General features: G+C 55.0%; 1 protein-coding gene across 1 annotated transcript; it reads right to left on the reverse strand.

Annotated features, from left to right (window-relative positions):
* Positions 1-523: 523 nt before the first annotated feature.
* LOC134433129 (galectin-4-like) lies at positions 524-9,167 on the reverse strand. The gene is made up of 11 exons (XM_063182011.1): positions 8,977-9,167; positions 7,715-7,803; positions 6,714-6,885; positions 5,547-5,576; positions 3,966-4,085; positions 3,442-3,465; positions 3,183-3,215; positions 3,030-3,059; positions 2,486-2,574; positions 1,442-1,613; positions 524-707 (listed from the first exon to the last, which is right to left on the reverse strand). Exons 1-11 carry the CDS (start codon positions 9,019-9,021, stop codon positions 561-563), a joined length of 951 nt encoding a protein of 316 aa, XP_063038081.1. The 5' UTR covers positions 9,022-9,167; the 3' UTR covers positions 524-560.
* Between the last annotated feature and the right edge of the window lie 5,866 nt (positions 9,168-15,033).

The raw sequence follows: 15,033 nt of genomic DNA on the forward strand, positions 1-15,033 counted from the left end.
ACGATTCCCGCCCTTTTTCCCCCTCACATTTCTCTCTCCTCTCCCCTCACATTTCCCACCCTTTTCTCCCCTCACATTTCCCGCCCTTTTTTCCCCCTCACATTTCCCGCCTTTTTTCCCCTCACATTTCCCACCCTTTTCTCCCCTCACATTTCCAGCCCTTTTCTCCCCTCATGTTTCTCTCTCTTCTCCCCTCCATTCTCCCCCTTTCCCCCCGCACATTTCCCTCTCTTTTCCCTTCACATTTCCTCGCCTTTTCTCCCCTCACATTTTCCTCTCTTCTCCCCTCAGGTTCTCCACCCATTTCCCCTCACGATTCCCACCCTTTTCTCTCCTCACATTTCCCTCTGTTCCCCTCACATTTCCCTCCCTTTTCCCCTCACCTTCCCCACCCATTTTCCCCTTAAGTCTCCGGAGATGCAGCAGGAACAGCTTTATTGAGGTCAGTGTCGGGAGAGGATAATTGGGGGGCAATTGAGGGGGGCAGTTATGGGGCAATTACAGGGCAGTTCTGGGCCTGTTCCAGGGCACTTATTGGGCAGTGCCAGGACACTTGTGGGTCAGAAATGAACATAGGACAGGACCACATCGCCCTCGATCTCCAGCGTATTCACGTGGGGCCCGGCTGGCACCCGGTGCTTGAAATCAAAGAGCGGCTGCCCATTGGCGAACGCCTTGAAGCGATCGTTCCCACAGCGGATTGAAAGCTGGAGGGGAATGGGGGACAAAGAGGGGGCTGTCACCTCAGAGACCCCCAAAATCATCCCAGGGACCCCCAAAATAACCCCAGGGACCCCTAAAATCACCTCAGAGACCTCCAAAGTGCCCCAGAGACCCCCCCAGAGTCTCACCAAGGACCCCCAGAATGCCACAGAGACCCTCACGAGTCACCCCAGAGACTCCCAAAGTCACCTCAGAGTAATCCCAGAGACCCACAGAGTTACCCCAGGGACCCCCAAAGGCCCTCAAAGTCACCTTAGATCCCAAATCCCACCCTGTGCCCCCTCCCCAGAACCTCAAACCAACTCTGAGAACCCCAAATCCCACCCAAACCCCCTCCAAACCCATCTGAGCACCCCAAATCCCACCCAAACCCACTCCAAACCCCCTCCAAAGACCCCAAATCCCACCCAAACCCCCTCCGAGCACCCCAAATCCCACCCAAACCCCCTCTGAGGACCCCAAATCCCACCCAAACCCCCTCCGAGCACCCCAAATCCCACCCAAACCCCCTGCAACCCATCTGAGCATCCCAAATCCCACCCAAACCCCCTCCAAGGACCACAAAACTTCCCCAAACCCCTCCGAGCACCCCAAATCCCACCCAAACCCACTCCAAACCCCCTCGGAGCACCCCAAATCCCACCCAAACCCACTCCAAACCCCCTCCGAGCACCCCAAAACTCCCCCAAACCCCCTCAGAAGCCAGACCCCCTCTCACATCGAAGTAGAGGTCGCGCAGGAAGGGGCTGGTGCGGGACAGCTCCCGCTCCTCCTCGCCCCAGCAGTTGTTGAGGAAGGAATTCCGCACCACGGCGTTGGCCTCGACGATCCTCGGCGCCACGTGCAGCACCACGTCCCCGGCAGGGCCCACCCGCAGGTTGATGCTGAACCTGGGGGGGATTTTGGGGCATTTTTGGGAGATTTGGGGGTGATTTGGAGGCGACTTTGGGGGGTCTGGAGGGGTTCAGGTGCAGCACCGCGTCCCCAGCAGGGCCCACCCTAAGGTTGATGTGGAACCTGGGGGAGATTTTGGGGGCTTGGGGGCGGTTTTGGAGGCTTGGGGGCGATTTTGGAGGGGTTTTTGGGGGGTTTGGGGTGGATTTTGGAGGGATTTGAGGGTTTGGAGGGATTTGGGTGTGTTTGGGGAGGATTTTGGGGGTGATTTTGGGGGGTTGGGGGAGATTTGGGGGTGTTTGGGGGGGATTTTGGGGTGTTTGGAGGTGTTCAGGTGCAGCACCACGTCCCCAGCAGGGCCCACCCGCAGGTTGATGCTGAACCTGGGGGGTTTGGGAGCATTTTTGGGGGGTTTGGGGGCGATTTTGGAGGGGTTTGGGGGGGATTTCGGGGTGTTTCAGGGTAATTTTGGGGCTTTGAGGGTCCTGGAGAGGTGACAGGGGGATTTGGGGGCGATTTTGAGGGGCATTTTGGAGGATTTGGGGCGTTTTGAGGGGATCTGGGGGGAATTTGTGGGTCCTGGGGTGGTGACCGGGGGTTTGGGGGAGATTTTAGGGGGGTTTGGGTGGGATTTTGGGGGGTTTGGTGAGGATTTGGGGGACATTTTGAGGGGTTTGGAGGTCTTGGGGTGGTGATGAGGGAGTTTGAGGGGGATTTGGGGGAGATTTTTTGGGGTTTGGGGGGGATTTTTGGGGTGCTGGAGTGGATTTTGGGAGGTTTTGGGATCCTGGGAGAATTTTGGGGGACACAGACGGCTGTGGGGGGCTCAGGGGGATTTTGGGGAGGGGTCTCTGGGGGTCCCCAGTACCTCTCGGCGTCGTGGGGGACGAAGCCCTTGATGATGATGGTTTTTTTGGGGATCATCCCCCCCGGGATGGTGGCAATGAAGGGGACGGACTGGGGGGGCACAAATGGGGGGCTCAGAGTGGGGTGAGACCCCCCCAGGACCCCCCCAAATCCCAACAGATCCCCCAGAACCCAAATCCCACCCTCAGAGACCCCCAAATCCCCAGACCCCCTCAAATCCCACCCCAAAAACCCCTCGGGACCCCCAAATCACCCCTTGAGCCACCCCATAACACCCAAATCCCCCTTTAAGTCACCTCAAAAGCCCCTGGGACCCCCAAATCCTCCCTCAAGTCACCCCAAAACGCCCAAATCCCTCCTTGAGTCACCCCAAAACCCCACAAATCACCCCAAAATCTTCTGGGACCCCCAAATTCCACCTTGAGCCACCCCAAATCCCCCCCAAATCACCCCAAAACTGCCCCCCAGGACCCCCAAATCCCACCTTGAGCCACCCCAAATCCCCCCCAAACCCCCCGGGACCCCCAAATCCCCCCCAAACTCACCGGGTAGAGGGTGGGGGGCTGCCCCATCACCTGTGGGGGACAATTTGGGGTCATTGAGGGGGGGTCGGGGTCGCACCTGGGGGACCCCCCCAGATGGGTGAGGGGGGAATTTTGGGGTTCTGGTGAATTTTGGGGGGACCCCTCCCCACTTACCGGCAGGTCACAGCCGGGGCAGCCGGGGTAGACCTGGAGGGGGAAACAAAGGTCAGGGGACCCCAAAATCACCTGGGGACCCCCTAAAATCCACCTGGGAAACTTCAAATTCACCTGGGGACCCCCAAAATTCACCTGGGAAACTCAAAATTCACCTGGGGGCCCCCAAAATTCGCCTGGGAAACTCAAAATCCACCTGGGGACTCCCAAACCCACCTGGGGACCCCCAAAAAATCATTTGGGGACCCCCCAGACTCACCGGGCCGCCCGGGGCACACGCGCCCTGCAAGGGAAGAGGGGGTGTCAGACGGGAAATTTGGGGTGATGTGGGGGAATTTTGGGGTCTAGGGGGGGAATTTTGGGGTCAGGGTTGTTTTAGGGTCATTTTTGGGGTGCAGATTTTGGGGTTCAGGGCGTTTTTGGGGTCTCACCCCTCCGCCCAGCACCGAGGCCGAGAGCAGCTCCAGGTTTGTTTTGGGGCCGTTTTTTGGGGTTCTGGGTTGGTTTTTGGGGCCGTTTTTTGGGTTCAGGGGTCATTTTTGGGGTCCGGGATCATTTTTGGGGTGCAGATTTTGGGGTTCAGGATATTTTTGGGTTCAGGTCTCTCCACTCCGCCCAGCACCGAGGCCGAGAGCAGCTCCAGGTTTGTTTTGGGGGCGTTTTTTGGGGTCCTGGGTTGGTTTTTGGGGCCGTTTTTTGGGTTCAGGGGTCATTTTTGGGGTCCGGATCATTTTTGGGGTGCAGATTTTGGGGTTCAGGATATTTTTGGGGTTCAGGTCTCACCACTCCGCCCAGCACCGAGGCCGAGAGCAGCTCCAGGTCCCCGGCCACTTTCAGAGCCTTCACGTTCTCCGGGGGCATCCGGTGAGGGAACTCCTGGTAGAAGGATCCATTCACCAGGATCTGGGGGGGAAACGGGAGAAAAACGGGGATCAGGGACCCCAAAATACACCTGGGACACCCCAAAATACACCTGGGACACCCCAAAATACACCCGGGACACCCCAAATACCCCAAAATACCCCAAATGCACCCCCAGGAATTCCAAAACATTCACCCAGAAATCCCAAAATACCCCCGGGACACCCCAAAATACCCACCCAGAAATCCCCAACACACCCGGGGCACCCCCAAATCCCCCCTTGGGAACCCCAAATCCGTTCCTAAGGATCCCAAATCCCCTCAAACCACCCCAAATCCCCTCCTTAGGTCATCAAACCCCCCCTAGGACACCCCAAATCCCCCCAGGGACACCCCAAATTCCCCCTAGGACACCCCAAATCCCTTCCTAAGGATCCTAAGAACCCCCAAATCCACCCCTAAGGACCCAAATCCTCCCTTGGACACCCCAGATCCCCTCCAATGACCCCAAATCCCCTCCTAAGGATCCCAAATCCCTCAAACCACCCCAAATCTGTTCCTAAGGACCCCAAATCCCCCCTTGGACACCCCAAATCCCCCTAGGACACCCCAAATCCCTTCCTAAGGATCCCAAATCCCCTCATACCACCCCAAATCTCCCCCTAAGGACCTCAAATCCCCCCCTTGGACACCCCAAATCCCCTCCTAAGGACCCCATATCCCCTCAAACCACCCCAAATCCCCCCAAACCACCCCAAATCCCCCCTTGGACACCCCAAATCCCCCCCCTAAGGATTCCAAATCCCCTCAAACCACCCCAAATCCCCTCCTAAGGACCCCAAATGCCCCCTCAGGACCCCCAGGACCCCTCCCCATACCCGGTAGCCCTCAGGGGTGACAATGATGATCATCTCGAAGGGTCCCCCCATCCCTTTAAGGACCCCAAATCCCCCCCTGATGACCCCAAATCCCCCCCTAAGGACCCCAGATGCCCCCTCAGGACCCCACGGGACCCCTGCCCATACCCGGTAGCCCTCGGGGGTGACAATGATGATCATCTCAAAGGGCCCCCCATCCCGTTAAGGACCCCCCAAATCTCCCCCCAATGACCCCAAACTCCCCCAAGGACCCCCAAACTCCCTCCTAAGGACCTCAAATTCCCTCTTAAGGATCCCAAATGCCCCCCCAGGACCCCCGGGACCCCTGCCCATACCCGATAGCCCTTGGGGGTTACAATGATGATCATCTCGAAGGGTCTCCCCATCCCTTTAAGGACCCCAAATCTCCCCAGATCTCCCCCTAAGGACCCCAAATGCCCCCCCAGGACCCCCGGGACCCCTGCCCATACCCGGTATCCCTTGGGGTTACAATGATGATCATCTCGAAGGGTCTCCCCATCCCTTTAAGGACCCCAAATCTCCCCAGATCTCCCCCTGATGACCCCAAATCCCCCCCTAAGGACCCCAAATGTCCCCTCAGGACCCCCGGGACCCCTGCCCATACCCGGTAGCCCTTGGGGGTGACACTGATGACCATCTCAAAGGGTCCCCCCATCCCTTTAAGGACCCCAAATCCCCCCCTAAGGACCCCAAATGCCCCCTCAGGACCCCCGGGACCCCTCCCCATACCCGGTAGCCCTTGGGGGTGGCACTGATGATCATCTCGAAGGGTCTCCCATTCCCTTAAGGACCCCAAATGCCCCCTCAGGACCCCCGGGACCCCTCCCCATACCCGGTAGCCCTCGGGGGTGACAATGATGATCATCTCGAAGGGTCCCCCATTCCCCAAATCCCCCCCAAATCTCCCCCCCAGTGACCCCAAACTCCTCCAAGGAACCCCCAAACTCCCTCCTAAGGACCCCAAACTCCCTCCTAAGGACCCCAAATTCCCTCTTAAGGATCCCAAACCCCCCCAAGGACCCCCCAAATCCCCCCGGGACCCCTGCCCATACCCAGTAGCCCTTGGGGGTGGCACTGATGATCATCTCAAAGGGTCTCCCCATCCTTTTAAGGACCCCAAATCTCCCCCCAATAACCCCAAACTCCCCCAAGGAACCCCCAAACTCCCTCCTAAGGACCCCAAATCCCCTCTTAAGGATCCCAAACCCCCCCAAATCCCCCCGGGACCCCTCCCCATACCCGGTAGCCCTTGGGGGTGACAATGATGATCATCTCAAAGGGTCCCCCCATCCCTTAAGGACCCCAAATCCCCCCTTGGACACCCCAAATCCCCCCCTAAGGACCCCAAATCCCCCCTTGGACACCCCAAATGCCCCCTCAGGACCCCCGGGACCCCTGCCCATACCCGGTATCCCTTGGGGCTGACACTGATGACCATCTCGAAGGGCCCCCCATCCCTTTAAGGACCCCAAATCTCCCCCCCCAGTGACCCCAAACTCCCCCAAGGACCCCCCAGTCTCTCTCCTAAGGACCCCAAATTCCCTCTTAAGGATCCCAAACCCCCCCAAATCCCCCCGGGACCCCTCCCCAAACCCGGTATCCCTCGGGGGTGACACTGATGATCATCTCAAAGGGTCTCCCCATCCCTTTAAGGACCCCAAATCCCCCCCTCAGGACCCCCCAAATCCCCCCCTAAGGACCCCAAATGTCCCCTCAGGACCCCCGGGACCCCTGCCCATACCCGGTATCCCTTGGGGCTGACAATGATGATCATCTCGAAGGCTCTGCCCCGGTGCAGGGGGGGCAGGTCCCGACTCAGCTCCTCCTCCCATCTCCCCCCGCGGCGGCTGTTGAACACCGAGACCCCCGACCCAAATCGGGGATTGACGTGCAGGGCGATGTCGGCCTCCTCCAGGGTGCCCAGGGCCAGGTCAACGCGGAACCTGGGGACAGGAGGGGCGCCTGTGTGTCACCTCAGTGTCACCTCAGTGTCACCTGTGTGTCACCTGTGTCACCTGTGTGTCACCTGTGTGTCACCTGTGTGTCACCTGGGGTCACCTGTGTCACCTCACTGTCACCTCAGTGTCACCTCAGTGTCACCTGAGTGTCACCCCAACCAGGTAAGCCTGAGCCTGAGGACAGCCAGGTCTCCTGTGTCACCCCAGTGTCCCCTCAGTGTCACCCAATGTCCCCCCGGGACCCCCACCCCAGTCAGGTAAGCCTGAACCTGAGGACAGGAGTGTCACCTGTGTCACCTCAGCGTCACCTGAGTGTCACCTGTGTCACCTCAGTGTCACCCCATTGTCACCCAGTGTCACCCAATGTCATCCAGTACCCTCCCAGTCCCTCCCAGTCCTTCCCAGTCTATCCCAGTCCCCCCCAATCTCCTCACAGTGCCCTCCAGTCCCCCCCAATACCCTCCCAGTCCCCCCCAAATGTCCCCAATTCCCTCCCAGTCCCTCCCAGTCCCCCCCAATCCCCTCCCAGTCCCTCCCAGTCCCCCCCAAATGTCCCCAATTCCCTCCCAGTCCCCCCCAGTCCCCCCCAATCCCCTCCCAGTCACTCCCAGTCCCTCCCAGTCCCCCCCCAATCCCCTCCCAATCCCCTCCCAGTCCCTCCCAGTCCCCCCAGTCCCCTCCCAGTCCCCCCCCAATCCCCTCCCAATCCCCTCCCAGTCGCTCCCAGTCCCTCCCAGTCCCCCCCAAATGTCCCCAGTTCCCTCCCAGTCCCTCCCAGTTTATCCCAGTTTATCCCAGTGCCCCCCAGCGTTACCGCTCCGCCTGCGCTCTCGCCACGCCCTGCACGCTCACGGCCATGCCCGGCCAGAGCCCCCCGGGCACCGGGGCCACCAAGGGCAGGGGCTGGGGGGGCACAGGAACGGGGGGTCAGGGGGCACAGGGGGCACAGGGACCCCCGAAATGGGGACAGGGACCCCGAAATGGGGACAGGGACCCCGAAATGGGGACAGGGACCCCAAAATATGGAGAGGGACCCCCCGAAATGGGGACAGGGACCCCCCGAAATGGGGTCAGGGGGCACAGTGGGGACAGGGATCCCCCAAAATGGGGACAGGGACCCCCGAAATGGGGACAGGGACCCCAAAATGGGGACAGGGACCCCCCGAAATGGGGACAGGGACCCCAAAATATGGAGAGGGACCCCCCGAAATGGGGACAGGGACCCCCCGAAATGGGGTCAGGGGGCACAGTGGGGACAGGGATCCCCCAAAATGGGGACAGGGACCCCCGAAATGGGGACAGGGACCCCCCAAAATGGGGACAGGGACCCCAAAATGGGGACAGGGACCCCGAAATGGGGACAGGGACCTCCCAAAATGGGGACAGGGACCCCGAAATCGGGACAGGGACCCCGAAATGGGGACAGGGACCCCCCAAAATGGGGACAGGGACCCCCCAAAATGGGGACAGGGACCCCCCCAAAATGGGGACAGGGACCCCCCGAATGGTGACAGGGACCCCCCCAAAATGGGGACAGGGACCCCCAAAATGGGGACAGGGACCCCGAAATGGGGACAGGGACCCCGAAATGTCCTCAATAGGAGGTCAGGGGGTCCCCAAATGTCCCCAACATGGTGTCAGTGTCCCCAAATTGTCCCTCCCAAAGACCCCCCAATGTCCCACAGACCCCCCACAGCCCCATTTTTAGGGCGCCCCCTCCCCAATTTTTGGGGTGTCAATGTCCCCAAATGTCCCCACCAGGGTGACAGGGACCCCAAATGTCCCCAGTTGGGGGTCAGGGGGTCCCCAACTGTCCCCTCCAGGGTGAAAGGGACCCCCAAAATGTCCCACAGACCCCCCCCAGCCCCATTTCGGGACGCCCCCTCCCCAATTTCTGGGATGACAGGGACCCCAAAATGTCACTGGGACGGTGACAGGGACCCCAAACGTCCCCTCACCACAATTTTTGGGGTGTCAGTGTCCCCAAATTGTCCCTCCCAAGGACCCCCCAATGTCCCACAGATGCCCCCAGCCCCATTTTCGGGGCGCCCCCTCCCCAGCTTTGGGGGTACCCACCGGGTTGTAGCAGGCCTGGTGACCGGGTGGTGGCAGGAAAGCCATGGTGGCAGCGAGGTGACAACGAGGTGACAACCAGGTGACAACCAGGTGACAACCAGGTGACAACGGTGACAAAAGTGGCACCAGGGTCCCTTTATAGCCCCGAGGGGCCCCTCCCCAGTTCCGGCCCCATCCGATGGGGATGTTGATAAGGAACTGATAAGGGACATTGTGGGGGGGGGGGGGTGGGGACATTGGGGACGCACCTGGCACAGGTGGCACCGCCCGGCCTGGACTCTGCCCCGGGTGGGGACAGCGGGGAGGGGACACGTGGTGGCACCAGGGGGACACCCCGAGAGCCGTGGTGGCACCTTGGGGACACGTGCAGGGGATGGTGGCACCTTTGGGGACACCTGGGGGACACGTGGTGGCACCTTGGGACACCTTGGGGACACCTCCAGACCTTTGGGGACACCCCCAGAGCTGTGGGGACACCCCCAGACCCATGGAAGCACCTTGGGGACACTTTGGGGACACCTGGTGGCACCTTGGGGACACCTTGGGGACATCCCCAGACCTTTGGGGACACCCCCAGACCCATGGTGGCACCTTGGGGACACCTTGGGGACACCTTGGGGACACATGGTGGCACCTTGGGGACACCCCCAGAGCTGTGGGGACACCCCCAGACCCATGGTGGCACCTTGGGGACACCTCCAGACCTTTGGGGACACCCCCAGAGTGGTGGTGACACCTTGGGGACACCCCCAGACCCATGGTGGCACCTTAGGGACACTTTGGGGACACCTTGGGGACACTTCCAGACCTTTGGGAACACCCCCAGAGCTGTGGGGACACCCCTAGACCCATGGAAGCACCTTGGGGACACTTTGGGGACACGTGGTGGCACCTTGGGGACACCTTGGGGACACCTCCAGACCTTTGGGGACACCCCCAGACCCATGGTGGCACCCTGGGGACACTTTGGGGACACCCCCAGACCCATGGTGGCACCTTGGGGACACCCCCAGAGCTGTGGGGACACCCCCAGACCCATGGTGGCACCTTGGGGACACCACGGGGGGTGGTGGCACCTTGGGGACACCTTGGGGACACCTGGTGGCACTTTGGGGACACGTGGCGGCACCATGGGGACGTGTGGTGGCACTTTGGGGACACTTTAGGGACACCTTGGTGACACGTGGAGGGGGTGGTGGCACCTTGGGGACACCTTGGTGGCACTTTGGGCACACTCAGTGACAAGCCAAGGAGATCTGGGCACAAAGGAGTTTCTTGGGGACACTGAGGGGACACCGGGGGACATTGGGGACACCGAGGGGACATCAGAGCTTGGCAAAGGGGACATTGGTGGCATTATTGTGGAATTATTCTGTGGAATAAATCTGAGGAATTGTTCCGTGAAATTAATCCGTGAAATTAATTCCGCGGAATTAATGAATCCTGTGGAATTATTCTGTGGAATAAACCTGTGAAATTATTCTGTGAAATTAATTCCACTGAATTATTCTGTGGAATTAATGGATCCTGTGGAATTATTCTGTGGAATAAATCTGTGAAATTCATTCGGTAGGATAATTCTGTGGAATTAATTCTCTGGAATAATTCTGTGGAATTAATTCTGAGAAAATATTCTGAGGAATAAATCTGTGGAATTAATTCTGAGGAATAAATCCGAGGAACAATTCTGTGGAATGAATCTGTGGAATTAATTCTGAGAAATTAATTCTGCGGAATTAATTCTCTGGAATAATTCTGAGGAAAATATTCTGTGGAATTATTATTCTGTGGAATTGATTCTGAGGAATTAATTCTGAGCAATAATGCTGAGGAATAAATCAGTGGAATAATTCTGTGGAATAAATCTGAGGAATCGTTCCGTGAAATTAATCTGTGAAATTAATTCCGCGGAATTATTCTGTGGAATTAATTAATCCTGTGGAATTATTCTGTGGAATAAATCTGTGAAATTCATTCAGTAGGATAATTCTGTGGAATTAATTCTCTGGAATAATTCTGTGGAATTAATTCTGAGAAAATATTCTGAGGAATAAATCTGTGGAATTAATTCTGAGGAATAAATCCGAGGAACAATTCTGTGGAATGAATCTGTGGAATTAATTCTGAGAAATTAATTCTGCGGAATTAATTCTCTGGAATAATTCTGAGGAAAATATTCTGTGGAATTATTATTCTGTGGAATTGATTCTGAGGAATTAATTCTGAGGAATTAATTCTGAGCAATAATGCTGAGGAATAAATCAGTGGAATAATTCTGTGGAATAAATCTGAGGAATCGTTCCGTGAAATTAATCTGTGAAATTAATTCCGCGGAATTATTCTGTGGAATTAATTAATCCTGTGGAATTATTCTGTGGAATAAATCTGTGAAATTCATTCGGTAGGATAATTCTGTGGAATTAATTCTCTGGAATAATTCTGTGGAATTAATTCTGAGAAAATATTCTGAGGAATAAATCCGTGGAATTAATTCTGAGGAATAAATCCGAGGAACAATTCTGTGGAATGAATCCGTGGAATTAATTCTGAGAAATTAATTCTGCGGAATTAATTCTCTGGAATAATTCTGAGGAAAATATTCTGTGGAATTATTATTCTGTGGAATTGATTCTGAGGAATTAATTCTGAGCAATAATGCTGAGGAATAAATCAGTGGAATAATTCTGTGGAATAAATCTGAGGAATCGTTCCGTGAAATTAATCTGTGAAATTAATTCCGCGGAATTATTCTGTGGAATTAATTAATCCTGTGGAATTATTCTGTGGAATAAATCTGTGAAATTCATTCAGTAGGATAATTCTGTGGAATTAATTCTCTGGAATAATTCTGTGGAATTAATTCTGAGAAAATATTCTGAGGAATAAATCTGTGGAATTAATTCTGAGGAATAAATCCGAGGAACAATTCTGTGGAATGAATCTGTGGAATTAATTCTGAGAAATTAATTCTGCGGAATTAATTCTCTGGAATAATTCTGAGGAAAATATTCTGTGGAATTATTATTCTGTGGAATTGATTCTGAGGAATAAATCTGAGGAATTAATTCTGAGGAATAAATTCTGAGCAATAATGCTGAGGAATAAATCAGTGGAATAATTCTGTGGAATAAATCTGTGAAATTAATTCTGTGCAATTAATTCTGTGGAACAATTTTGTGGGATAATTCTGTGGAACAATTCTATGGAGTTATTTTTTGGAATTATTCTGTGGAATTATTCTATGGAATAAATCTGTGGAACAATTCTATGTAACAATTCTGTGGAATTAATTCTGAGCAATAATTCTGAGGAATAAATCTGAGCAATAATTCTGCAGAACAATTAATTAATTGTAATTAATTATGAGGAACAATCCTGAGCAATAATTGTGAAGAATAAATCTGACCAATAAATCTAAGCAATAAATCTGAAGAATAAATCTGACCAATAAATCTGAGCAATAATTCTTTGAACAATTCCGCCAAACAACTCTGCGTGATAATCCTGAACAATAAATCGGAGCAGTAACTCTGCGTGATAATTCCGAGGAACAAATCTGATCAATAATTCTGAGTGATGATTCTGTGGAAGTCTGAGGAGTTACGCGGAACAGTTCTGTGGAATTAATTCTGTGTATTCATTAACTCTGCCCCACCCCAGGGCCTGACCGCAGCTCACAAGCAGCTCAAATCGAGCAGGAGGCCATCCTGGGCATGGAATAATTCTGAGAATTATTCTGTAAAATAATTTCTGGGGGATAATGCTGTGGAATATTTCTGGGACAACATTCCTGCCCTTTTCCCCTCGCATTTTCCACCCTTTTCCCCTCACATTTCCTGCCCTTTTTCCCCTCACATTTCTCTCTTTTCCCCTCATGTTTTCCACCCTTTTCCCCTCACATTTCCTGCCCCTTTCCCCCTCATGATTCCCGCTCTTTTTCCCCTCATATTTCCCTCTTTTTTTTTTCCCTTACATTTCTTTCTTTGTTCCCCTCACATTTCTTTCTCTTTTCCCCTCACATTTCCTGCCCTTTTCCCCCGTCATGATTCCTACTGTTTTCCCCCTCACATTTCTCTCTGCTTTTTCCCTTACATTTCCCTCTTTGTTCCCCTCACAGTTCTCTCTCTTTTCCCCTCACATTTTCCACCCTTTTCCCCTCATGTTTCCTGCCCTTTTCCCCCCTCACATGTTTCTTCTCCACTCACAATTCCCGCTCTTTTCCCCCTCATATTTCCCTCTTTTTTTTTTCTTACATTTCTTTCTTTGTTCCACTCACATTTCTTTCTCTTTTCCCCTCATGTTTCCTGCCCTTTTCCCCCTCACATTTCTCCCCTCATGATTCCCACCCTTTTTTCCCCCTCACATTTCTCTCTTTCCCCTCACATTTCCCTCTCTTTCCCCTCACATTTCCCTCTCTTTTCACCTCACGTTTTCCCGCCCTTTTCCCCCCTCACGATTCCCGCCCTTTTCCCCCTCACATTTCTCCTTTTCCCCTCACATTTCCCTCCCTTTTCTCCTCACCTTTTCCTCGCTTCTCCCCTCACGTTTTTCACTCTTTTCCCCTCAGGTTTGCTGCACTTCTGCCCTCATGTTTCCCTCCTTTCCCCTCACAGTTCCCTCCCTTTTCCCCTCATGTTTTCTGCCCTTTTCCTCCCTCACATTTCCCTCTTTTCCCCTCACATTTCTCTCTCTTTCCCCCTCACATTTCCCTCTCTTTTCACCTCACATTTTCCCGCCCTTTTCCCCCTCACGATTTCTGACCTTTCCCCCTCACATTTACTTCTCTTTCCCCCTCATGTTTCCCTCCCTTCTCCCCTCACATTTTCCCTCTCATTTCCACTCACATTTCTCTCTTTCCCCCTCACAATTCCCTCCCTTTTCCCCTCGCATTTCTCTCTCTTCTTCCTCTCACGTTTTCCCGCTCTTTTCTCCCCCCTCACGTTTTCCCGCCCTTTTCTCCCCTCACGCTTCCCTCTCTTTTCCTATGGGGCAGCCCAGACTGGGTGAACTGGTGTTAGCTGGTCTGTACTGGGTTAACTGGTCTGTACTGGGTGAAGCGGTGTTAACTGGTCTGTACTGGTCTGTACTGGTGTTAACTGGTCTGTACTGGGTGAACCGGTGTTAACTGGTCTGTGCTGGTCTGTACTGGTGTTAACTGGTCTGTACTGGGCTAACTGGTCTGTACTGGGTGCACTGGTCCCCTCCTCCCGCAGGGGTCAAGGGGCCATCAAGAGGCTCCCACAGGAGTGTCCCAAGGCCGGAATGGCCGGACATGGATGAACACAGATGGACACCAGACATGGGAGAGGTGCTGGGGACATCATGGGGACACCCCTGGGGACATCATGGCTTTGGGGACATCATGGGGACACCACAGGCACAGCTGTGCCTGACTTTGGGGTGGGGTTTCCCCAATTTTGGCGTGGGCTTAATGTTAACTGGGGGCGTGGTTTCATTTTGGGGGAGTGGTCTCAATAGTTTGGGGCGTGGCTTCTTCCACTAATTGGTGGGGGTCTTGTTTGGAGGGGTGTGGTCTCATTTTCAGGGTGTGGCCTTCATGTTTGGGGGTGGGATCTGTGTCAATCAGGGGCGTGGTTTCAGTTTGGGGGCGTGGCTCCTATTTTGGGGGCGTGGCTTCTGCCACTCACAGATGTGGCTTCATTTGGGGGCGTGGTTGCCATATTTTGGGGGTGTGGTTTCCATCATAGCTGCGCCTTCATTTGGGGCGTGGTCTCTGCCTTGGGGCGTGGTTTCATTTTGGAGGCGTGGTCTCCTTGTTTTGGGGCGTGGTTTCTGCCACTCACGGGCTCGGTCTCAATTAGAGGCGCGGCTTCCATATTTTGGGGCGTGGCCACCACTCGGGGGCGTGGCCATCCCTTATATGGACTCTCCCTCCCCTCTCAATGGGCGTGTCCCCTCCCGCCTCACGCCTTGATTGGTCAGTCCCACCTCCATGGGCGTGGCTTCCCCTCTCAAGTGGGCGTGGCCTCGCTGACTCAGCGCCGCCATGGCGGCCATGGCCGCTCCCGCCCGCTCCTGAGGCGGCTTCCGGCGGCC

This window comes from Melospiza melodia, unplaced genomic scaffold (genome assembly GCF_035770615.1).
Source record: "Melospiza melodia melodia isolate bMelMel2 unplaced genomic scaffold, bMelMel2.pri scaffold_140, whole genome shotgun sequence".
Taxonomy (NCBI): Eukaryota; Metazoa; Chordata; class Aves; order Passeriformes; family Passerellidae; genus Melospiza; species Melospiza melodia.

Coding starts and splice junctions, on each gene's coding strand:
- LOC134433129 (XM_063182011.1), bottom strand. CDS start 9,021: ATGGCTTTCCTGCCACCACCCGGTCACCAGGCCTGCTACAACCCG. Junction 3,060..3,182: donor GCCCCGGCTGTGACCTGCCG/GTAAGTGGGGAG, acceptor TGTCCCCCACAG/GTGATGGGGCAGCCCCCCAC. Junction 708..1,441: donor TGCGCGACCTCTACTTCGAT/GTGAGAGGGGGT, acceptor ATTCCCCTCCAG/CTTTCAATCCGCTGTGGGAA.